This window comes from Alosa sapidissima, chromosome 17 (assembly GCF_018492685.1).
Source record: "Alosa sapidissima isolate fAloSap1 chromosome 17, fAloSap1.pri, whole genome shotgun sequence".
Classification (NCBI taxonomy): Eukaryota; Metazoa; Chordata; class Actinopteri; order Clupeiformes; family Clupeidae; genus Alosa; species Alosa sapidissima.
In genome coordinates this window covers 31853915-31878914 of record NC_055973.1, presented here as the reverse complement: position 1 = coordinate 31878914, position 25000 = coordinate 31853915, and the positions used below count along the sequence as shown (strand labels likewise).

General features: G+C 45.0%; 2 protein-coding genes across 2 annotated transcripts in view; one reads left to right on the top strand and one right to left on the bottom strand.

Annotated features, from left to right (window-relative positions):
- The window catches only part of skida1 (SKI/DACH domain containing 1), a 10535-nt gene extending 10001 nt beyond the window's left edge, over positions 1–534 (bottom strand). The window contains exon 1 of the mRNA XM_042067374.1: positions 460–534. The gene's annotated coding sequence lies outside the window, so the exon portion shown is untranslated. The remainder of the gene's footprint in view (positions 1–459) is intronic.
- A 4783-nt stretch (positions 535–5317) lies between these two features.
- The window catches only part of mllt10 (MLLT10 histone lysine methyltransferase DOT1L cofactor), a 76611-nt gene continuing 56928 nt past the window's right edge, over positions 5318–25000 (top strand). Inside the window, 6 exon segments of the mRNA XM_042067373.1 lie at positions 5318–5669; positions 7596–7675; positions 14186–14240; positions 21065–21174; positions 22215–22318; positions 23799–23892. Of these exon segments, the coding sequence (XP_041923307.1) occupies positions 5507–5669; positions 7596–7675; positions 14186–14240; positions 21065–21174; positions 22215–22318; positions 23799–23892 (606 nt within the window). The 5' untranslated portion in view covers positions 5318–5506.

The following is a 25000-nucleotide window of genomic DNA, read 5'->3' as shown; positions in this document are numbered from 1 at the left end:
GTGTTGAGCTCCACTTGCCTCTAGCCTACCATAGCTTTCAGAGACATTGTTTCATTTTCCAGCGTAGCGCTTTTGAATAGTTTATGTTGTCTTACAGTTACTGGGACAATTCCGACAAAACTGTTGAAATTTGGTTGGTCCATGCTTTTATAACACACTTTGGGATTTTGCGAATAGTTTACGTTACGCCCCACTCAGGATATTCTGTTGTTTTTCACCACACTGTTTTAAATGAGTCTTCCCTTAAACCAAACGTTGTGGTAGTGTGCACATCTTTTTACAACTTATGCAGCAAACGGACACTGGCCCATTGCAAGTATTGGAGTCATATATGAATAACAAAGTCCCGCTCCACTTTTGCCACTTTAAAGTAAGTGAACTCAGTTTGTAGAGCAAACTGTTAAGCTAGATAAAGTACAAATATTTAAGAGTCGGTGAAATATAAGTCAACTTGGGTACCTGCGGTTCAAGATGAGATACCTCGAGGACGAAATTTTTACATGCAATCTGACACCTTGTGTGAATCGGATGGGGGTGGGCCAAAATAACCTTTCACCCCGCGGTGTCGTGTCTATTTGTATATCTTGTGCCCCTGCCTTACCCACAAGCCTTTGCGTAAATGCAGCTCGTGCCACAAACCCAGTCCTTAACCCTTCACGATGCAAGATGGTTGGGTGACCACTCTAGTCGTCTGTAACACCACTGATGGCACAGGCCAGACAGACATCTTATAACACATGCACCCCAAGCAATAAGCTATGTGCCTGGCGTCCAGACCGTATATACTTTGCACAGTATCATAAACCAATCCAGTTAAGATGGGCACGTTCAAAGAATGATGATTATGCAATCGTTAGGAGACCCACCGAACATATGTTATATCCATTTATATTGCAAATTAAATTATAATTGACAATCACGTTTGTCAACAATTTGAGTCCAATTCTGAAAGAATACTTCGTCATTACAAAGTGTTTATTTTCTTAGCGGTACGCGCGAGCAGATGTTGCGCCTCCACAGTCAGCATCATGGATTTCAGAGTTTTGTGGGAGTGATATCGGGCAGTTTAAATGTGGGGGAAATGTTTACATTCTGGACAATCTGAATCTCTCCTCAGTCCGTAGGGAGCAGGTGTGCCTTGAGCATGGAGTGTTTTGGATGATAATTTTGCAGGCCTACAATGTCTGAGTTAAACACGGAGAAGGAAATAGGCCTATGTTGTATTATATTATTATAAGATGACCACAGCACACACCAAATTAATTGATGATAACTTAAGCAATTCCTGAAAAAAGGTTGACTACAAGGCTATTCTACGAAAAAGTCACAATATTTGAAATGCTCATGAGTATCCATGTCTAAAGCGTTTGGCATGAATTATTTTAATGATATTAATTAACCAGGATGTGTTTTTAACACTTTGAACGCTAATGCCAATTTCCCTTATAATTGTTGGTTAAGTATTCTCTTTGAAATACTTTCCCTTTCCTTTCATTTGATGGGACTTTGACGTGCGTTTGTCTTGTGGTCACTTACACGGGCTCAGGTCTCGTAACAGTTTCTAGGCCTCGTGCAAAGACGACACGCAATAAGTCCTCTGAAAACATAACTGTTCTCAACTATGAATCCATGCTGTAAAAAGGCATACCATTACGGTTATTATATCATGCATCATAGCCGTGCTTCTTATTGTAGCCTGACAGCATATGAGACGCGTTGTCTCAGTATAATCAAATTCCAGGGTATCGTTCAGTAACCTAATTGAAACAGATATAAAACGTAAATCCGAACAGGAATTTAACACAGTCTTGTGAATAGAGAGAAGGGAACTGTTATCTTTCAAAAATAGAATTTAGTCTACGTTTGAAATATTGCATTGCAGTGTGTGAGACCATAGATCTGGGGTGCAAGCGTCATTGCACCAGAATCAACAGGTCAAGGCCCAGTTATAATAATCACTAGACCACGACATCTGATCGTAACTTTTCATTGCAGATCAGGGCATGTGCTAATGGGCTTCTATAACCTTCCAAAATAAGTGGCTTAATTATTGTGGCTGGCATAGTTGCAGTAGGCTATAGCCCATGCGTAACGATGGCCTCGCTGCGCTGCTCCGTGTTTCTAATGCTCAGGCTATGGTCTGTCTTATCTTAGGTGCTTAATCAGTTAAGTTACCTTGCGCATCACACGCGCGCTTTGGTTCTCTTCCGTATATTATATAGAAAACACAACAACGTAGGCATTATAGTTTTTTAATCTTCATCAGCTACCGAGGCATGGACTATCTTGTAGATATATCTCGCGTATACCAGTGAATACTGACATTTAGAATGCACAAAGAGAATGTGGCAGATGAAGGCTTTTGTCGCAAGAGGAGAGAGATGACTCACTGAATCGTCCAGCGGAAGTTGGCTGCCAACGTCTGGCCTCATCCCAAAAGGGAACGTGGCATGTCCAAGCATAACAGAGTAAAATCTACGTGTAAATGTGAATTTTAACCATATGCATTTTAACTACATATCATGAGATAGAGCTTTTCAAATCTGAAGCCTTTTCCAGGGAACTATAGAAAATACCCTTCTTGGGGAATATCAACAAGTTATACCTTCAAAACAAAGGACTGGGCAGAATAACTGGCCCACCTCACTAATCACCAATTACATGGCCTGTAATTATATGTTGTGGTTATTGTACCAGCTTGGAAACAGACTAAATCAGGCATGAATGCAGGAAGATATGTTGGCTGGTCACTGTCTGTGCTCTGTGATACTAGAAGCCCCCAGGTTCAGAGGGAATACCCCTCCATTTTGCCCATCCCCCATCTACACACCCACCTTTACACACACACACACACACACACACACACACATACCTTTACACACACACACACACCACAGAGAGCTTATTTAATTGTACTAATTATATATTTTTTCTTTGATAAGAAAATATTTATTTACATTTGAATGTTCAATACATTCAATGTGCTATTTATTTAATATTTAATATTACATTTGTCAACTTGTAATAGAAAAATATTGTTTTTTTTGTCCAAATCTATATTAAAACTATGTTTATAAATATAAACACATGTCACTTTGGAATTTAATTCTGTAAGCAACTATGTATTTTTGTGATTATGTTATTGCAAAGTTGACTCATACTTCCTCTCACTTACCCTGTGCATGCTTTGACAATCTGTCAGTATATTCAAAACAAAAATAACAAAAGCCAGTGATTAAGAATGAAAAGAAGGTCAAAGTGAACAAACAAAACACACCAAAACAAACAAACAAAAAAACAACATAGAGAGAACACGTGCAGCATATAGTGCATGCATTATTCAGAATATCATTATTTATTTTAGTAATATATAGCATTGGTGTATTTCCAGTAATATACCCCAGGTGAGTGTTGTGGATGATGCATGATAGTGTGTAGGTCATTGTGTGCAATAGAACTTTACTAGTATTACGGAACCACCTCATAGCAAAACTGAAGACTGCAATGCAAGATGGTATAACGTAATATGCACAAGCAGACAAACAAATAATAATGATTGCGGCTAAAGCCCCCCCCCCCCCCAGATGTGTCTTTATGTCCTTCTTTCTATGGGCCACTGGCAGTATACTATGATAACAACGTGTCTGTAAGATATATGGCTTTTAGATGCTGACAACAAGCAATCCGGTACGGAATGTTGGAAGTTGAACATTCTAAAGAATATCTGAGTTAATTTAATTCCAGAGCCTTATCAAAGATCCTTGATTTAACCCTCTCTGGCCTTATCTAGGGCTCTGAATTCAACATGGACTTTTAGAACCTTACATTGTTGCGGAACAGAATCTTCTGTTAGAATGTTTAAAACTCCCCTGCTGAAGGGTTAATGAGACACTCTCAGGAAAACAGGTATGAGGAGGATAATGGGCAAATAAAGTTTCAACACAAGCAATAGCCAAACTGGTGAATTTCAGATAGTGTGTATCTATGCTTGCCATTTGATTCAGTGTGACACTAACCATACGACTGCCATACTATTTTATACCACTAGCAGCAGCTTCAACTGTCATTGTGTAGCCTAACCCAGTGATTTGAATTCTAAAGCCTCACATAGTGATTTTGACTATATGCTGAAACGATGAAGCCTGCAGCAGTTTTGAAACTGTATGTGGCCAATTAGCATAAGAGACAAGCAATAATAAACACTTGTTTTCACCAATGCTGTTTAAGCCTGTCCTCTCATGCAGCATCACGCAACAGTTGTCCAGTGCTATCCACTATCCAAGGATTTCTGTTATTTCATCCAATCATATCATGCATAAATGTTGCATAGGCTATAGACTTCATCCAATCACATGCATAACTGTTACATAGGCTATAGATTTCAACCAATCACATCATGCATAACTGTTACATAGGCTATAGATTTCAACCAATCACATCATGCATAACTGTTGCATAGGCTATAGATTTCAACCAATCACATCATGCATAACTGTTACATAGGCTATTTCAACCAATCACATCATGCATAACTGTTGCATAGGCTATGGATTTCAACCAATCACATTATGCATAACTGTTGCGTAGGCTATTTCAAGTTTGTTGTTTGTTGGAGTTTGATGGCTGTGGTTTTAAGGAACATTTTCTTTTCCATGACCATCCTGAACATTAGCTATTTGCACCCCCTTATAACATAGTAGAGTTTTCCATGACCATCCTGAACATTAGCTATTTGCGCCCTCTTAACATAGTAGAGTTTTCCATGACCATCCTGAACATTAGCTATTTGCACCCTCTTATAACATAGTAGAGTTTTCCATGACCATCCTGAACATTAGCTATTTGCACCCTCTTAACATAGTAGAGTTTTCCAAGATGAAAGGAAACACTGAAGAGGACTAATTGTGTTCTGCTTCTGAGGTCCTCCAACTCAAGCAGGTCCTCCAACCCAAAAGCAGTTTCACTGAAAGGTCATGATGGCAACCGGACATGTGTTTGGGGCAATGCATTAAAACCAAATGTGCTTCTTTTCATATGAAATGAATCATGGTCTCTTTCCAAATGAATAAGATAGTAAATTATGAGGTTCATTTATGAAGGCCTGCAATTATCCTTTGATTTGATTCCCAAGCATTCATTGTTTTATACCAATGCTGACACTGATAAAGGATAGGTCTAGACTTGGAGCAACTTCCACATTTTTTAGCATGAAGTTAAGAGCCAAAATACTACCTGCATAACCAACCTATTTTGTTTATACAATGTAACCAACTAGACCCCCATTCTTCTCTCCCTGTCATGTCCACGCGCATGCGCCCACGTGGTCCTACTTCCCGAGAGCCTCTAGCTCGCATTTGTGTGCTGAGCGAAAATACTATTGGGGAAGTAAACACGACAAAAAAAATGGCCTTCCAGAGGAGTGGGACCTAATCTATACATTCAAACGAGATATGAAGACTTAATGTAAACAATTAGTGCTACGTTTTCTTGATTACTTACATTGTAGATGGTATCCAGTGAGCTGTATCTGGCAGTGGAAGACGACTACTTGGCGAATAATATGAAGGAGATGATTGGAGGCTGCTGCGTTTGCTCAGATGAGAGAGGCTGGGCCGAAAATCCTCTGGTTTATTGTGACGGTCATGGTTGTAACGTCGCTGTGCATCAAGGTAAATCATATTTATTAAATACTTGATTAATTGCATCAAGTGATGATGAGAATAATCTGCTGAAGTTGTTGCCAACGTTAGCTGGCTGTGCTAGGCCCTCTTATTGACCTCGGCTCAACCATGATTTCCCTCCAGTGCGGAGCCTAGCTTAGATAGCCAGTTATCCATGTACTCAGCTATCCTAGCCAGCTAACCAGGTGCCTTTTTGGTCCTTCCACTGAGAAGAGGCTAGAATATGTAGATATGTTTATTACCAAGCCAGACAGTTGACACTGTTATCAAAACAATGATTCGGTCATTCAGTCAGACTGCTGTCACACGTGTTTTGTTTACGTGAACCTTGGTTAGACCGCAAACTATGATGTTAATGCTAGCTAGCTAATAACAGCGAGCTAAGTTATTGCCCGATTTTATGCCAACCTCAACATAACAGTTGGTTACCTAATAAAGATCCTAGTTCTGGACTTTACCAGATAGCAAGCTTTGATACGACAGCATGCGTTACTTACGCTGGGGAATTTTTGTCATGACTTGGTAATGTTTCGATAAACAATATACAGCTAATGTTTGAGACCTAGCATGCTGCTTGCATTAATAATACAACGCTAACTAGCCTAGCAGCTGGCAAATTTGCCGCTGCTCCAGATAAGGTGAAGCTTGCATGCATGGAGGATTGCATGAATCTTTGCCTGCTCCCATTGTTATTGAGTACAGTCACAGCGACACGCATGGTCTACGGAAAGAGGCTTTATATTTAATTGATAGGTGATGGATGTAAAGCTAGTTTTACGGTTAGCTGCCAGAACGTGTTGACCTCGGTATGTTGCCTACTGCTGCTTTACGAGAACTGAAAAGTGAGCAACTGTAAATGTTGTTTAGCATACATCGGTAGAATAGCATGATCAGACATCCGGAGTTAGCATGGGCAGGTGACAGTGAGTTTACAGTGTAAGTGGGTTAGTGTGCTTTAGCCAAATGAAAATCCACCAGTGCTCTCTGAACTGACCTACATTGCGAGTCGGAACGTGGATTAGGATCATGGCTTTGCATGGCTTCTGCAATGACTTCAGGAAGTTTTGTCGATTTGAAGGGTGGTGTAAATTTCTAGTCAGCACACATCAGATTTCCCCCGTGAGTCTCCATCGGTATTGGTCACCTTAGCAAATGACCTTGTATGATAGATATATAGATAGATACTCGTTCATGTTCTAGTTCATGTTGTCTTATCTTCAGATGAGATGGTTGTATGGACGGTTAAAGAGTGGGCGGATGTTATTGGATAACTTGAAATACTGGATTCACTTTCGCACTTCTACGCTGGTAAGATGGCTAGTTCCTCTGTTTAGCCGACCAGTCCAAGGATACAAGCGTTACTTGCACACCTGCCTGTGTGTGTCCTTGTTCAGAGGACGTTTTATTTGAGGGCTTTCAGGGTGAAGTTGTGAATTAGTTTGTTTTGTCATGAGAGTGGTCTTTGCAGATTATTGAATTCCTAGGTTGTTGAAATCAATTCTTTATTTTGTATTCAGAAGCAGTAGGACAGTTTGCTCTCTTGCCATTGTCACCTGTAGCGTCAAGGCTATAAATTATAGATGAATGACATTGCATTGCATATGAAAACTTTGTGAAAATCAGTGCAAATCATAACAATGTCGTGCAATTTATCCTACAGTGACTTATGTAGCCACATGGTGCCCAGATATGTGATTAATAGGGCACTATAGATTCCATTTTCATACAGTTATTGAGGAGCCCCTGTTATTCACACATGAGCCACATAATTCATATTTCTCATCATGCAAGCTTAAAGCCCCCCATGCTGAGGGAGGTGCAGGAAGACCCCATTTAGATCAACAGTACATGACATGAGATGTGCGCGGCACAATCATTCTCGTAATTCCTGTTTATTTCCGGTCTCTCTTGCAGCGTGCTATGGAATTGTGCAAGTCCCTACGGGTCCTTGGTTCTGCAGGAAGTGTGAATCCCAGGAGAGAGCTGCCAGGGTGGTGAGTCTCCCCTGCACGCACACACACACACACACACACACACACACGCACACACCACACACCACACACACAGCAGAAATGGGGAGTCGCACTTAAGTCGCATAAACAGCATAAACAGTGACTTCAGACTTGACTTGCGACTTCACCTCAAAAGACTTCAGACTTGAGTGCCACCATCTGATCTGCCTTTTGTCCTGTTTTGATTTTGTGTAAACCTGAGGTGCATCCCAACCCCTTTATTCGCATGCGGCCTCTCTCCTCTGTCCTTGGTCCTCCGGCTCGTGCTCCGGAAATCGTTCAAAGGATGTGCAAAGGATTGCAACCAGAGGAGGTGAGAGAGAGAGGAGAAAGGCCCGATACGCGAGGAAACACGAGAGTATCCTATGCAGAAGCGTTTTCAGTCAGAATTGTGCAATCATTGGTCCAAGCTGTCAAGGTGAAAAGTTACATCCCACGTCTATCAACTTTCGGTTCGTAGGGATTTAATAGCGCAGTGTTTCCCATACATTGACTTATTTGTGGCGGCCCACCACAATATCAACATTGACCACCACACAATGATTTTCCAGGTTGTACTAAAATTTGTGCTTAAATCTAGTTAGCATCATATCCACGCCGCGCTAATTTGTTAATTCTGCAAACCTGCCACCACAAATAGAATTCAATTCTGTGGGAAACACTGTAGCGACAATAAATAAGTCGATAGACCAAGAAAAGATCTTTATTTGCTGGAATTATCATGAATTACCAGGCAAACTTTTTAAGTTTCAACTAAAAAACTTCATGCCTGTTTTGTTGACACATTGAATGGAAGAAAGTAAGGAAGGGAGGGAGGATGGAAGGGAGGGAGGGAGGATAGAAGGAAGTAAGGAAGGGAGGGAGGGAGGGAGGGAGGGAGGATGGAAGGGAGGGAGGGAGGGAGGATAGAAGGAAGTAAGGGAGGGAGGATGGAAGGGAGGGAGGATGGAAGGGAGGGAGGAAGGATGGAAGGGAGGATGGAAGGGAGGGAGGGAGGATGGAAGGGAGGGAGGAAGGGAGAGATGGACGGACAAAAAGATAAATGAAATCCCACTGTGTTTGTACCTATTGGTGATTGTACTACTCTATGCTTCTGCAGGGCCTGTACTCAGGCGAAGTAGTAGGTTGCATGTTGTAGCGTAGCATGTTGTAGCATGTAGTAAAATATTGCTGCATTATGGGTGGGATTTCATTATTGATTGTGTTTTTCAAGTAAACCGTGCAGTTTTGTTGGTTTTGAGACCAAGCACTGGAGCTATTGAAGCTTCAAACATGTTTTAACAATCAAGCAACTGTGAAATCCCATTGGTGCAATGTTACTGTCTGACGGCAGTGAGCACTGAAAGGCCTGCTACACTGCTAAGCACAGGTTCTGTGTATAGGACCCCCAAGTGCAGCGTTCCCATCAGCTAACCATTGGATTGGATTGCAAGCAGCAGCACGGCTTGTGTTGTTCATATATATTATTCTGATATATACAACATCTGACATATTCTGATGTTGTCCAAAATCTCAATTATACAAAAATATGCAAGTCCGTTTTCTCGGTCGCCCTACAACATTAAGTTACATTTTGCTAAATTTCTGTCGTTTGCACCAAGACAAGGATTAAAACAAATGCCAATGTCATGGTGTGTTGCTTTGATTTTTTTGTGGGATTCGCTGCAAATGCATGCACGCTTATACAACTGAGGGGCTAAGCTGGACCTTTGTCCGATATGTCTGGAGAAAGTGATTCTTTGTGTGGCTTTTCCCAGACACTCTTTCTCTCGTTCTCTCGCTGTTCACATCAGGTCTTTGTCATAATGACGCTCTCCCTCCCGTTTCCATCAGCTCTGGACGTGGATATGTGCGCTGGGCCAGAGAGAGTGAATCGGCTCTGGACGTGGATATCAGGGTGTCCGCGGGGTTGTAAAAAATATTAAAAGGTAGTAAATGAAATTAGCCAAATTTAAGGCCATTTAAAAGTATTAAAAAGTAATAAACGTCATCTGATGAGGTATTACATTTTCGAACCACTAGCTATGATGTTTTCCATTTGTGTTAAGTGCAGGCCTGTCTCCTAAAATTCACGTGAATTTATTTATATTATATTAATTATATGTGCGAGTAGGACCTGAGCGATATGTCAGTGTGCGTTCGCGGTAAAAACTTTTAGCGCCCCCTCAAACTCTATGCTCAAACTGGATATAGGCTACGGCTGGCTTACTGCCTAAACTTGTTGCCAAAAGTGGGAAATGTTATTTTTTCGGACATTTGGTTAGAGGACTCGAGATTTAAAGACTGGCTTAGGCTAGTTGGCAACAGCCAAGAGGCTTATTACCACGTCTGTAAAAAGACAATAAATGCCCCTGGATGGGAGTGAATGCCGTCAGGTCACATATGGAGTTTCCCGTTTACCAACAAAACTAGATGCGCACGCAGCCTTGAGGCAGAAGACGCTTGGTGGTCGTCCACAACGTTATAAACTTAACCTAAATAGTCGGCTGCTGTAAGCTACAATCGGATTTTTTTGTATACCCCTGTTGTCTCAATGATAATAACATCTCATTTCAGACTATATTTCAAAGTTTGACGTTCATTTGGATTATTAATATAACATCGTATTTTGTCATTTTTGGCGAAGACATGCATTCCGTTAGGGATATTGAACATATTTAATATTCTCTAACCATCGTGATTTCGAATTGGTTTTCAGCACAAAAACTCATTTTATTCTTTTGCTCTTTTGCATTGCTCTATGCTGTTCTATGGTGCTTTCTGCCTCTTGGTTGCGCACGCATGTTTTCGTGACGTTCCATAGAAATCCATGTATATGAGCAGCAGACATAGCCTAACTAGCCCTAGCCTACATACAGTATCACAATAACCCATTTTCAAATGAAAAGTCCCCATAAAGGCAGAAGGCCTTTTCATTCAAACAAATATATAATTAAATGAAAGGGGGGAAAAACAATGAAATTAACAATGAAATAACTTTTTTATCTTGGGTTAGGATTAAATAACAAATAATTGTGTATAGGCCAGTGTTTTTATTGAAGCAAAAAAGGAACAAAAGTATCCAGTAACTGTAATAATAGATACTTGATTTGAATTGTAAGCATTGCTACACTTTCTTACTCAGAAAGTTAAGTAACAAAAATGACCGTAATCTGTTACTTTATAATTAGTTAACACTGAACTTCGAAAGGTTGCCGCTAGTTGCAGCTCGAAGTCGTGTTGGTATTAAACAATATTGTGATGGTATTATAAAAGGTATTAAATTCAACTTAAGAATTTCTGTATATACCCTGGATATGCGCGCCGGGCCAGAGAGAGTGAATCGGGGAGGGACGGTGCAGTCCAGAGTGCGCGACGCCGTTGGGCCGGCATGAAATGTACGTGGCAGTTGGGCTCTGGAGCATAAAGAAGGGGGCACAGGATGAGAAGCCTGTTGCGCAACCCTGATAATGTGGGCATTCTGCAGGCAGCGCTGGACTAATGCCAGAGAGAGCTGTCCCCACTGCATGTAGTGTGATGCCTGTGCATTCACTGACAGCATTCAGCTGCACCTGCTCACACACCAAAAAGGGCTTTTCTTTTCATTTTTATTCTTTTTCTTTTTTTGACATTTTGTTTTTTTTGCAACCGCAAAAGAACAGCCATCAGCCCAACCAGTGCTCCCCTCTATTTGTTTCTGGGATGTGGCAATTATAATTGGGCAGCTTTCTCTGGGCCCGTGTGGATAATGGACTGAATTTGGGTAACAGGGCAGATGAGGGTATGTAATGAGTGGGGGCCCAAAGTCTGAAAGCTGGGCTGGGGCCAAACTGGACACAGTCATCTATTGAAGATGAAAACAGATGTGTTTCTGTCCACGCCATCACAAATGCACTCGTATATGTATTATTACTTACTTATGTACTATTATGTATGCGATTGCAAGCGGGACAGGTTGGAAGGTAGAAATCTGTTGATGCATTTGTTAGGTTCTCCTAAAAGTATTTAACAATAGTTACATCCACACTGGTCTGTTTTCATTTTAAAATGGCGTTTTAAAACTAATACAATCTCTGTCCAGATGTATGTTTGGAATTCCAGCTGGAACAGTCGGTGTCCACACTGGACCCTTAAACATGGGTCACATGACTATCCGCACCAATCACACAATTGTCAGTATCGCTGCACACCAATGGCTTGAATAAAAGTGCACGTCTCCAGTAAAGCTTGGACTTCGTTCTTCATGTTGGATTCACTGTTGGCAGGCTAGTAGTGGAAGTCAAAGTGTTTTGTGTTTGTTTTGAATCCAGAATAGTGTAGATATGGTGTATGTGTTGTTGAATCCGGAATAGTGTAGATACAGTATGCTTTATGTTTTGAATCTGGAATAGTGTAGATATGGTGTATGTTTTGAATCTGGAATAGTGTAGATATGGTATATGTTTTGAATCCAGAATAGTGTAGATATGGTGTATGTTTTGAATCCAGAATAGTGTAGATATGGTGTATGTTTTGTTGAAGGTGCACCTGAAACCAAACTGCTTTGTTAGCTGTAATGTTACTACATTTTCAGAGCTCTGAACTTACATTAAAACAGGAAGGCTCTACTTTATGGCAGCCTTTGGCTATTTCTGACCAGCATCCAGTTGAAGTCTGCTTGCGAGTTGTCAAGACAAGTCATGTTTAAAGGATATAGCATAAGCTCAGGATGCTCCCTCTTCAGAACAGTTACTCCTTCAAGACCACAGTGCAGTAGTCTGAAGGCCTGGCAGTTTAAAAATGTTAAGCATGTTGTGATTCTGTCTCTGCTTGTATATATTCGTCATGGTTTGTTTTTTTTAAAGCTGATATGATGGGGGTCTGCAGCATGAAATATTTTGTACACTGTTTTAGCCACCATGTTGGTTTTGTCTCACTGTCGCAGTAGCTGTAAATTAATAATCAAAACCACTTTTGGCTACACCAGAATGTGAACATTGGTCTCCCGTGTGACATTTAGCACTTTTAAATGTGATGTGGCTTTTAAATGTTTTGCTGGGCAATATCAGCTGTGAGCATCTTTTAAGGATCATGGGAAATCCAGGTCCTAATTAACTCACAGAAGTGTGTTGGTACTTGGTTGGTACAGAATTACAATGACAGGCTTGAAAGTGTGACTTTTGTCCTATTCCTATAAGGAAAGGACAACTCAGAAGAACTAGTGGCCCTCTCTGATTGGCTAATCTTCTGTTGGGTTTCTCATACATCGTTCTTGTACAGCTTGGTTTTCTACGGCACAATTTGCTCGTTTCGCTTTTGATTATTAGGTTCAGGTTCAGGTTTATCATTATAAAGCCCTTTAAAAACAACAACAGTCGACCAAAGTGCTGTACACATGGGCAAGGCCCGGGTTATAGTATGTGGTGACATGATGCATACTTTCTCTCAAATAACACAGTTGGTCCCTGTGTGCATATGTTAGCCCAAAAATCAGGGTTGGTTCAATTGACAAAAATGGTGGCCGTCCATGTTGACATGAAATGGCGTCAGCCAATCACGCGCATTGGCGTCCAGCTGAGCCAGAGCAGTAATCTGGAGGAGCCCCTGTGCTTCAGCAGGCGTAGCGCTCGACCAACATGACCACACTAGTCCTCCCTCCTCCATCCTTCTCCACCCCCGAGCCCAAACCTCCTCCCCTCCCCCCTCTCAAACCCTCATCCTGTTTTCCCCCCCAATAACAGTCTAGAGAGTGAGACTTTATAATGGCTTGCTATCAATTAAATCTAATCAAGCGCAGGGGTGAGCTGAACAGATTTGTTTTTTTTTTAAGTTGGCACTACCACCTTTGCTGGGGGTGACTGGTAGAGTAAAGTGCTCTGAATGTTTTAGTCACTCGTAACGTAGTGCCTTAAACAACACCAAAGCAGCCTGTGGGTTCACAAACCTGCAGTCAGTTATGCATCTGTTTACAAGCAAGGACTACTGTTCCTTATCTTTAAACCATCGTGTGGACTTTAAAGAATATATATATTTTTACGATGTAATCCTGTCATGTAACAGTGTGTTTCTATTTGGCATGTTAGTAAAGTTACTTTTCAGCAACGTTAAAATTCTTAACACAGCATCCAATAATAAAACAATGTAATCGGCTGTAAAGAAAGTAGCAAACTAACTAGATTTGGGGCTAGCATGAGAGATGTTATCAACATAGAAGTGACAAGTGCATGATAGTGTGTTATTTTTACATTTCATTTTTTCATTTAATTTTATCTATCGGATAGAAGCTTCCGTTAATTCAACCCTCTCACTTTTACACCAAATCGCTCTTCTGACATCTAACCTGAGCCGGGTATGTGGCAAAGTATAGAAAAGGGAGGGATTACTTTTAAGTTATAATGTTACCTTTAAAAATAATCTTTCCAGTCCCTGAGGTAGTGGCTACCACTCGGCCTCTGTGTTGGGACCGAAGGCCAAGCGTTTGAGGTCATATGGAGGACTGGTCACTGACATTCATCTGTGTTTCTCTCCCTGCAGAGGTGCGAGCTGTGTCCGCACAAAGACGGAGCCCTGAAACGCACGGACAATGGAGGTACGTCTCTCAATGAATATTTATCATTGATATATTTGTAAGCCTTTTGATTTCTCTTCCGCTGTTTATTCTCAACAGTGCGGTCACTTCCGCTTTGGGACAACTCGGTGAAAACAAATGCGTAAATAACTCACTCAATCCAGCTGGCGCTCAACTTCAGACTCTAATGCTTTGCTGTTCTATTTAGCAATACATTTTCAACAAACAAATAACCACGTGGTTTTGTTTCCATCGAGTGTGTAGTTTCATACTTTGCGCTTTATGGTTTTGTTTTCATCGAGTGTGTAGTTTCATACTTTGCGCTTTGTGTTGAGAGGAAACGACATGGCTGTGATGTCGAGAAAAGGCTTCAAATTCTCCCTTGATGTGTCTGGAATCGCCATAATCTAAGTTATTGTCATTTCCATAATTATGGAAGGTTGACAAGGTTAAACTTCAGGCAGGTAACTCTTGGAAAAGTCTGATTGGGTTGTTGTGTTGGCTGTAGCATGAGTTGGTGTGAAGCCATCAGTTAAGACCAAGTACACAAGCTAGTGTTGTTTTAGAAACAGGTGGTGTTCTAACCCTAAGTGTGCTCCAGTTGAGGACTGCCTTCTTACTTTGTTCTCACGTCAAGTTGTAAAATAGATTCTTGACAGTAAACTGTCTGCTAACGCTCGACACACAGGGTGTGAGGTTTTGTGGCATGTGTGGCTAAACTTTGGATCTGGGAACTACTGTTTGATTTTGTAACCTCAGTATGGTAAACTTTTCTTTTTGGTGTCGGTTTAGTGGAATTAAAAATGGAGATATTTTTTCACTTTTGGAATGGTAAGGTATGCCAGTCACTGAAATGTTTTATGATGGGTGGTGTATCGCATGTAAGCATATGTATTAGTATCAGGTGTGGTGTTGGTGCAGTCTGTGTTAAGGTAGCTGGGAGGCTAAATGCATGTGGTGCGGTGTGGTGTTGGTGCGGTGTTGGTGTGGTGTTGGTGCAGTCTGTGTTAAGGTAGCTGGGAGGCTGAATGCGTGTGGTGTGTTGCGGTGTGGTGTTGGTGCAGTCCGTGTTAAGGTAGCTGGGAGGCTGAATGCGTGTGGTGTGTTGCGGCGTTGGTGTGGTGTTGGTGCAGTCTGTGATAAGGTAGCTGGGAGGCTGAATGCGTGTGGTGTGGTGTTGGTGTGGTGTTGGTGCGGTGTTGGTGTGGTGTTGGTGCAGTCTGTGCAGTCTGTGTTAAGGTAGCTGAGAGGCTGAATGCGTGCGGTGTTGGTGCGGTGTTGGTGCGGTGTTGGTGAGGTGTTGGTGAGTGGTTGGTGAGGTGTTGGTGCGGTGTTGGTGCAGTCTGTGTTAAGGTAGCTGGGAGGCTGAATGCGTGTGGTGTGGTGCGGGTGTGGTGTTGGTGCGGTGTTGGTGCGGTGTTGGTGCAGTCGGTGTTAAGGTAGCTGGGAGGCTGAATGCGTGTGGTGTGGTGCGGGTGTGGTGTTGGTGCGGTGTTAGTGCAGTCTGTGTTAAGGTAGCTGGGAGGCTGAATGCGTGCGGTGTGGTGCGGTGTTGGTGCGGTGTTGGTGTGGTGCGGTGCAGTGGTGTCTGGTGTTGGTGCAGTCTGTGTTAAGGTAGCTGGGAGGCTGAATGCGTTTACAGCCCATTGTGTGGCGGGTAATTGGCTCATTCAGAGCAGGTCTGGCTCATGTTCCTGGCCTCCGTGTCAGCCCTGCTCCTTAATGGCCGCGAGCTCTCTTAAGTGTTCTTTGTTCTGCTCCAGTATTTGCTTGACTGCTAAGACTGCTTGCCTGCTTACACTCCACCACCACACACACTCCACCACACCACACACTCCACCACACCACACACTCCACCACCACCACCACACACTCCACCACCACACACACTCCACCACCACACACTCCACCACCACCACACACTCCACCACCACCACCACACACTCCACCACCACCACACACACTCCACCACCACACACACTCCACCACCACACACACTCCACCACACCACACACTCCACCACACCACACACTCCACCACCACCACACACACTCCACCACCACCACACACTCCACCACCACCACACACTCCACCACCACACACACACTCCACCACCACACACACACTCCACCACCACCACACACTCCACCACCACCACACACTCCACCACCACACACACTCCACCACACACACACTCCACCACCACCACACACTCCACCACCACCACACACTCCACCACCACACACACTCCACCACCACCACACACACTCCACCACCACACACACTCCACCACCACCACACACACTCCACCACACACTCCACCACCACCACACACACTCCACCACCACCACACACACTCCACCACCACACTCCACCACCACACACACTCCACCACCACACTCCACCACACCACACACTCCACCACCACACACACTCCACCACCACACACTCCACCACCACACACACTCCACCACCACACACACTCCACCACCACACACTCCACCACCAAACTCCACCACCACACACACTCCACCACCACACACACTCCACCACCACACACTCCACCACCACACACACTCCACCACCACCACACACTCCACCACCACACACTCCACCACCACACACACTCCACCACCACACACACTCCACCACCACACACACACCACCACACACACTCCACCACCACACACACACCACACACCACATGGGCTGTTTGAAATGCATCGCCAGTCAGGGCATATAGACAGCCAGGGTTTCGTACAGTGTTGTAATCACCAAATGGAAGCAATTAAAAGCAGTATTTTATCAGAGCTGTAGTCCTATATTTACTGTGCGCAGACATGCAGAGATGTGAGCTTTTCTACTACAGCAGACGTGCTATAGATGAGCAGCCTAGCTGCTTATGTTGTGGAGACGGTGTTTGACATGAGGCTGGCTCTTATGCGAATGGCAGATTGGCCAATAGGGTCCCCTCCTCACACCATGCTAATTTATGCGAATGGCAGATTGGCCAATAGGGTCCCCTCCTCACACCATGCTAATTTATGCGAATGGCAGATTGGCCAATAGGATCCCCTCCTCACACCATGCTAATTTATGCGAATGGCAGATTGGCCAATAGGGTCCCCTCCTCACACCATGCTAATTTATGCGAATGGCAGATTGGCCAATAGGGTCCCCTCCTCACACCATGCTAATTTATGCGAATGGCAGATTGGCCAATAGGGTCCCCTCCTCACACCATGCTAATTTGTGAAGCACAAACCCTCGTGGTCTTCCACTTCTTATGTTTTTGTGCATAATGAAACAACGTGGGGTGTGTGTGTGTTGGGGGGTACAGACCTGCTGGATTGTGTGTGTGTGTGTGTGTGTGTGTGTGGGGGGGGGGGGGGGGGGGGGGGGTAAAGACCTGCTGGATTGTGTGTGTGTGTGTTAGTGAATGTGAGTGCAAGAGACTTTGTGTGAGTGTGTGTGTGTATGATTGTGAGTGTGACAGTATGAGAAAGACCTTCCCTTTGTGTGTGTGTGTGTGAGTGAGTGAGACTTTCTCTTTGTGTGTGTGTGTGTGAGTGAGTGAGAGTGCGAGAAAGACTTTCTCTTTGTGTGTGTGTGTGTGTGAGTGAGTGAGTGAGTGAGAGTGCGAGAAAGACTTTCTCTTTGTGTGTGTGTGTTTGCGTTTCATCTGGCTTTTATGAGGGGCCGGGCGGTGGGCAGTCCCTGGTCAGGGTGAGTGTGAGGTTGCGGTGGGCAGTCCCTGGTCAGGGTGAGTGTGAGGTTGCGGTGGGGCTCCTCTCCCTTCCCGGGACTGAGGGTTCAGCTGGAGGTCAGCCTGCAATCTGTAAACACAGCAGCCTGTCCGAGCGTTTTTATAGCCACCCTCCGCACCCTCCGCACCCTCCACACCACCCTCTGCACCCTCCAACCTTTGGCCATGACGTTACTCTTCCCTCTGTGTCCGGCCCTGTGAGGGTGACCCTTCCTCGGTGCGTGGAGCGCGATGACCAGAGCAGGGATTTCTATGCCGCATCTGGGACTGGAAGGAGGGGGCAGTTGAGCATGGCCTCTCTTCCTCTTGCTCTTTTTCTTTCTTTATTTCTTTCTTTCTTTTTAAATATTTTGTTCATTGATTCATTGAAGTTTTGTGCTGTTGTGCATCGCAATAAAGTACAATTCAAAATCTCAATCTATCTTTCTTTCTTTCTTTCTCTCTCTCTCTCTCTCTAGCTCTCGCCTCTCTCTGTCTCTCGTCCCTTGCCCTCTCTGTCTCTTTCTTTCTTTCTTTCTCTCTCTTGCCTCTCTCTCTCTCTACCTTGCTCTCTTTGTTGCTCTCTCTGTCTCTCTCTATCTTTCGTTCTCTATCTGTCTCTCTCTCTCTCTCTTGCCCTTTCCATCTCAACTGAAGTCAGTAGTTTGAACATGTATGTGATAGTCAGAGCCAGTGTGTTGTCAAACAGAGCTGACTTCAATACATGGATTTATTGGTGTGGCAGGTCGTTGTGGTCAGGAATCGAGGGCAGCCGATGCGGTGTCCTGCATAGGAGGAATACCTGAGCGAGCTGTGCGCTGTCTCCCCCCCACTCTCCCCTCTCCTTTTAAAGTTAGCGACGGAATTCGTTTTTTTTTTTAAGTATATTTTTTGGGCTTTTTGCTTTTTTTAATTCTGACAGGACAGTGAAGATTGACAGGAAGTGAGTGGGAGAGAGAGAGATGGGGTGGGATCGGGACATGACCGCAGGACCCGGACATGGTACGGGCGCTGTAGCCTGCTGCGCCACTGCGCCCCTGGAATTCTTTTTTTTATGCAGTATGAGTTCTGACGCGTGATCGTCCAGCACAGACACACAGGCTGGCCCTTGTCCACCAACCCCCCCCCCGCCGGCGCCTTAAGTGGTTTTCACAGGTGCTGCTACAGTTAAGCAGAGCAAACACACGATGAAATCCCAAACGAAAACAAGCGGCCGGCGTGTAGCACATGGAGCGCAGCTGGCCACGAGGGCTTCCCCGAGCGCTGAGAGGGGGACACGGCGTGGGGGCTGTCCGTGGGGGGACCGGGGAAATGGACAGTGCAGACGGATGTGAGAGATGGGTGCTGTGACACACGGTGGATGTGAAAATATTTTTTTCTTTCCTTTCCTCCCTCTCTCTTTCTTCTTTTTTTTTTGGGACTTGCGCGTAAACAGAGCCGGGGTGAGTGACTCTTTGGTGTGTGCTGAGGGTTTTACGGCCACTTTTTATTGGCTTCTGCGGGATTCTTGGAGGGACTTCAAAACAACAACAAGCCCCATCTGCCCCAGTGCGCCGGGGTCAAAGACAGTTCAGGGGTTCAACTTTAAGTTTAGCCTTTGCTATTGCTCCCTCTGATGAGAGAGAGAGAGAGAGAGAGAGCAGGAGAGCGAGAGAGCGAGAGAGAGTTTTAATACTCCACACACACACTTGTAGAGTATTGTCTTGTGGTTTTGTGGTTCTGCAGTCAGCAGCTGTGGGTATGGGGTTATTACAGTAGTTGGAGCCGTAATGTTTTAATGTGATGTGTACGCTGGGGGCGTGTGGGCAGCTCAGCGCTGGTGGTGCCCGTCCTGCCCGCGGCGTGCACACAGAGAGGCTGGCGTGTGTTGGTAGGAGGCGGGATGCGTGTGTTGGTGGTAGGAGGCGGGAGGCGTGTGTTGGCGGTAGAAGGCGGTAGGGTGCGTGCTGCTGTGGGCGCCGGCTCTCTCCTTCGTGTGGCTGGTGGCGGTAGGAGGCGTGTGTTGGTGGTAGGAGGCGTGTGGTGGTGGTAGGAGGCGTGTGGTGGCGGTAGGAGGCGTGTGTTGGCGGTAGGAGGTGGGAGGTCTCCTTCGTGTGGCTGGTAGCGGTAAGGTGCGTGCTGCTGCTCTCTCCTTCGTGTGGCGTGTGTTGGTAGGTGGCGTGCTGCTGCTCTCTCCTTCGTGTGTGCTGCTGCTCTCTCCTTCATGTGGCTGGTGGCGGTAGGTGGCGTGCTGCTGCTCTCTCCTTCGTGTGTGCTGCTGCTCTCTCTGGTGCGCCCGTGTTCCCCCGTCATGCTCCAGCATGCAGCTCCCACTGCGGCACGATGCTGTCGTCATACCACTTCTGCACTGTGTGTGTGTGTGTGTGTGTGTGTGTGTGTGTGTGTGTGGGGAAGGCTTCCTATGAATGTTCTGTCTTAGCATACATGCTATGATGTCATGTTAGTTTTTGTGTTCAGAGGGTAGGCATGGTAACGTGGGTGGGGGGACAGTTTGTCACTGTAAAATGTATTCTGGGAGATTGCTTTGATCATTCAGGCTTATTTATTCATTGTTAGATGTGTAATCTTCTCCCATGTTTTTTTAATTGAAAGTTCACTGTTTGTCATTACTCTTGTAGTGTATGTGTGTAGTGGCCATAAGCCACATCTAAGATGAGTCAGACAGTTTCCCCTTCCTCAATCAGTAATTCTAGCAGACAGCATGTCTAAAATGTGTATTAAAAAAAAAACATTCCGGACCAGATTCCCATCCATGGATTATGCTTAGTCGTAGACTAAAGGCAAACTTCAATGAAAGTCTCCATTGGGGAAGAATGCTTTTAGTCTTGGGCTAGGGTCCCCCTTCAGCAGGGGAGTTTGGAACATTCTTGCAAAAGATTCCATTCTGCAACAATTTAAGGTTCTAAAATTCCATGTTGAATTTAATGAACCCAGATATTCTTTAGAACGTTCATTTGGCAACATTCTGGTCACACAGATGTGACCATACCTGCTGAAGAGTTGGTCCATGTCCAGTCCAGTCCAGTCCAGTCCAGTTCAGTGTGATGTGGCTCTGCGTGTGCTCAGCTGTGCTGTTGTGCTGTTCTGTTGTGTTCTGCAGGCTGGGCACACGTGGTCTGTGCTCTGTACATCCCAGAGGTGGAGTTTGCCAACGTGTCCACCATGGAGCCCATCGTGCTGGCGTCCGTCCCCCACGATCGCTACAACAAGGTAAACTGTCCAGCAGCAGGACCAGGGCCTCTCCTGGCTTATGGAGCCACAGGATGTTGAACGCCAGTATGTTTCCTGTCTCAAGGAGATGGTCTGCCACCAGCCAGATTCTCATGATCTACTCATGCTAATATTCTCGTAGAAACACTTTCGTCCGCAGACAAGTCTTCATGACGTGCTCTGAGTTTTTAAGCCTGCGTTCACACATCAGATTGTAAGCAAAAGTTTGTTGGTGAACACACACCATCACAAAGACGCCCCTGAAAGTGCCAGTTGCTTCGTTCCTTTCTTTCTTCGCCTACTCTTATGTCGGCTCAGAAAAAAAACATTCTTCCCCCACCTGACAAGTACCTTCAATGCAAACAAATATGATTCTCCTCGTAGACAGCTATAGCGGTGTGGTGATCAGGCAAACCCAGACGTGCTAATTCCTTTGTGTTTGAGGCTGAGGCCCGACGCTACCTGGAGCCAGGTTTAATCTCATGCTTGAAATGCCTCCATATCGAGTCGGGCCCTGAGATGAGATGGATGCAGCTCCGCTGGTTATCAAGTCGTCCGCTGTGAAGCAATTTCAAACGGCATGCTTATCACGGCCCAGATAATCGGGCGCCTTTGGAAGGCAGGCATCAGAGAGCGGGAGACGCATGGCTCACGCCGCCGTAGCCCGGGCGCCTAACTAACCGTGCAGCCGAGAAAAACAGCCAGCCGGAGCACCAGAACGAAAGCCAGGAGAACAGCCGGCACTGAACCCCCACTACACAACCCCCCCCCATCTCATCCCCCATCTTCATATATACACACATATATATACACACACACACAGTCGAATTAATCCTTTTCTCGCTTCTCTTTGTGGCTGTATGATATTGCTGTGTGTGCGTGCGCATGTATGTGTGCGTGTGTGTGTGTGTGTGCGTGTGTGTGTGTGTGCGCGTGTGTGTGTGTTTGCACGTGTGTGTGTGTGTGCGCGTGTGTGTGTGTGTGTGTGTGTGTGTGTGTGTGCGCGCGCTTGTGTGTGTGTGCGTGGCGTTCCTTTGTAGACGTGCTACATCTGCGAGGAGCAGGGCCGAGAGAGCAAAGCTGCCACTGGGGCCTGCATGACCTGCAACAAACATGGCTGCCGCCAGGCCTTCCACGTCACATGGTGAGGCGCCGCACCGCACAGGGCCTCAAAACAAGCCCTGATCTCACCTGTCATGAATTTATACCAAATCTTAGAGGTCTCTTTTTGCCAGTGATGAGACCATTGTGTAGTGTCAGTTAATGGTTAAAATTTTAAAGCAACACCAAAGAGTTTTTTGTACCTTAAAATAATGTTTCCAAAATTGTTTCAGTGGTTCATCAACTCGTAACAGGGTGAACGGCACTTCTGCATTCGCTTTGCGGCCCTCTATCGGCTATAACCGCACTATGTAAGTTTGCCAGATCGAGTAGCGGATCTGTAGTTCGATGGAATGAGACATAAGAAACTACAAATTTGACTTGCGTCTGATGTCGCAATACATCGTACTTTCATAAAATCATGCAACATATTCTACCTTGTCTGTGGACATTGTTATTTGCAAAGCCGGTGCTGGATAAACAAATAGCGTGCGTGCGACAAAGGAAAAGTTCTTTGGTATTGCTTTAAAGGTCTACTTACATCACTTATCACACATCACAATAACAAGCAAAGTTGTCCGAACAAGCGTTTGTCTTCTTGCCGATATAATGGGATGTGTGTTTAAAAAGGGCGACTAACTCACGCTCTGTCTTCTTGCCGATATAATGGGATGTGTGTTTGAAAAGGGCGACTAAGGTGTTCTACATACTCGACGCACCCGACCGGTAGCGCGACACCGTGACGTCAAAATGACGTAGATCTTGCTGGCGCGCCAGGATTTTAGCCAGGTAGCGCGAGGTAGAGCACCGCTAATTTTTTTTCAGACGAGCGCGACAACGCGGAAACAGGAAGATGGACTAGTTCGAGGGCAAGCGAGAGTTGCAGTGTTTTGTTACAGTCGTGAATTTGTAATAGTTTGCTGGATAAGTTAATAAAGTTACCAACGAGAGTTGCAACACATGGAATTAAGAGGAAAGAATAGAAACGATTTATTTTCAAACAAAGGATATCTATTAAGGCCTGAACAAAATCTCTTTCCACTTCAGGAAATTACACAAACTCAGCCAGCTGCTAGCTAGCTAGCCAGCTAACTAAACTGTTTAAATTATTAAAAAATTTCCCTCGGGATGACTAAAGTATCTATCTATCTATCTATCTATCTATCTACCTGTGCGCACACCTTGGAAACTAGATGATAATGATGGTGGTAGTTGTGAATAGTAGCAACCAAAGTCTGAAGTACCATCACAGAGGCTAGCTAATAGCAGAGCCCGTTTACATTCTCTGCTACTAGTGTTTCTTAATGCAGCTTCTTCTGCTGTGTAACGTAGTTAGCGTTAATCTTTTCACAACAGCGACACCTCTGTTCAGGAGAATATTGCAACTAGTGTCGTGACCACGACGCGCGAGTATAAATGGTTATGGCGCTTCTGTGACGCCACATTGTCGCGCTACAGGTCGGGTGCGTCGAGTATGTGGCGCACTTAACTCACGCTCGCGCTGCTTCCTGTTTCCCCCCCAGTGCCCAGTTTGCTGGACTGCTGTGCGAAGAGCAGGGCTCTGACGCCGATAACGTCAAGTACTGCGGCTACTGCAAGTACCATTACAGCAAACTGGTAAGCCTCCTGCTGTGTCCTGCTACACTGTGTCCTACCACACACACACACACACACACACACACACACACACACACACACACACACACACACACACACAGGTCTAAACTGTCCTGGGGCCACTGTGCTTCTTTCACCATCTCTCAAACTCCACACACACACACACACACAGATACAGAGAAAATAATATCACTGTTTTTTCCCCCTTTGCTGCAGTGTAAGAAAGATGAGATAAGAATGAAACGGTCTAATCCCAGATTGATGAGAATTTGAGAGCGCAGAAGTCCTGTCATTCTGTTGATCATATCGGAGTGTATTGTGTTTATGCAGACAGATCCACAGGCCTGCGCCTAATCCGCAGTCCTGTTCTCCGGTCCTGTGTGGAGCTGCAGGTTTCATGGCTTTCAGATCTCCTCTTCCTCACTAATCCTCATCTTCCTCACTAATCCTCCTCTTCCTCACTCCCAGTGTGTTCTCTTATACACCAGAGTCTATTGTGTGTTTCTCTGTTGTGTGTGTTGTCTTAAGGGTATTGTGTGTCCAGACATTCTTGTGTTTTCACGAGCGCACTGGAGGTGAATTCCCACCCTCTTTGCCAAGCGTTTAATCATGCCTTTCATTCTTAGATCTGTAGGTGAACCCACCCCGACAGGCTCTTGCATGTGTGGAGACTGTCCTTAGGAAATGTTGGCATGTCAAGCAGAATTGCACAAGCTCTTTCTCCATTGTCTTCAGTGTACCTTATTTGAAATGGCCTCCCATTCGTGTCCCAGTCGTGTCTAGTGTGGATCGTGTCCCAGTCGTGTTCGTGTCCCAGTCGTGTCTAGTGTGGATCGTGTCCCAGTCGTGTTTGTGTCCCAGTCGTGTCCTAGTCGTGTCCCAGTCGTGTCTAGTGTGGATCGTGTCCCAGTCGTGTCTAGTGTGGATCGTGTCCCAGTCGTGATCGTGTCCAGTCGTGATCGTGTCCCAGTCGTGTCCCAGTCGTATCCGGTGTGGATCGTGTCCCAGTCATGTCTAGTGTGGGTCGTGTCCCAGTCGTGTCTAGTGTGGGTCGTGTCCCAGTCGTGTTTCTTGTCCCGTTACGGCTTCTGAAAGGAAAGCAGAGCCG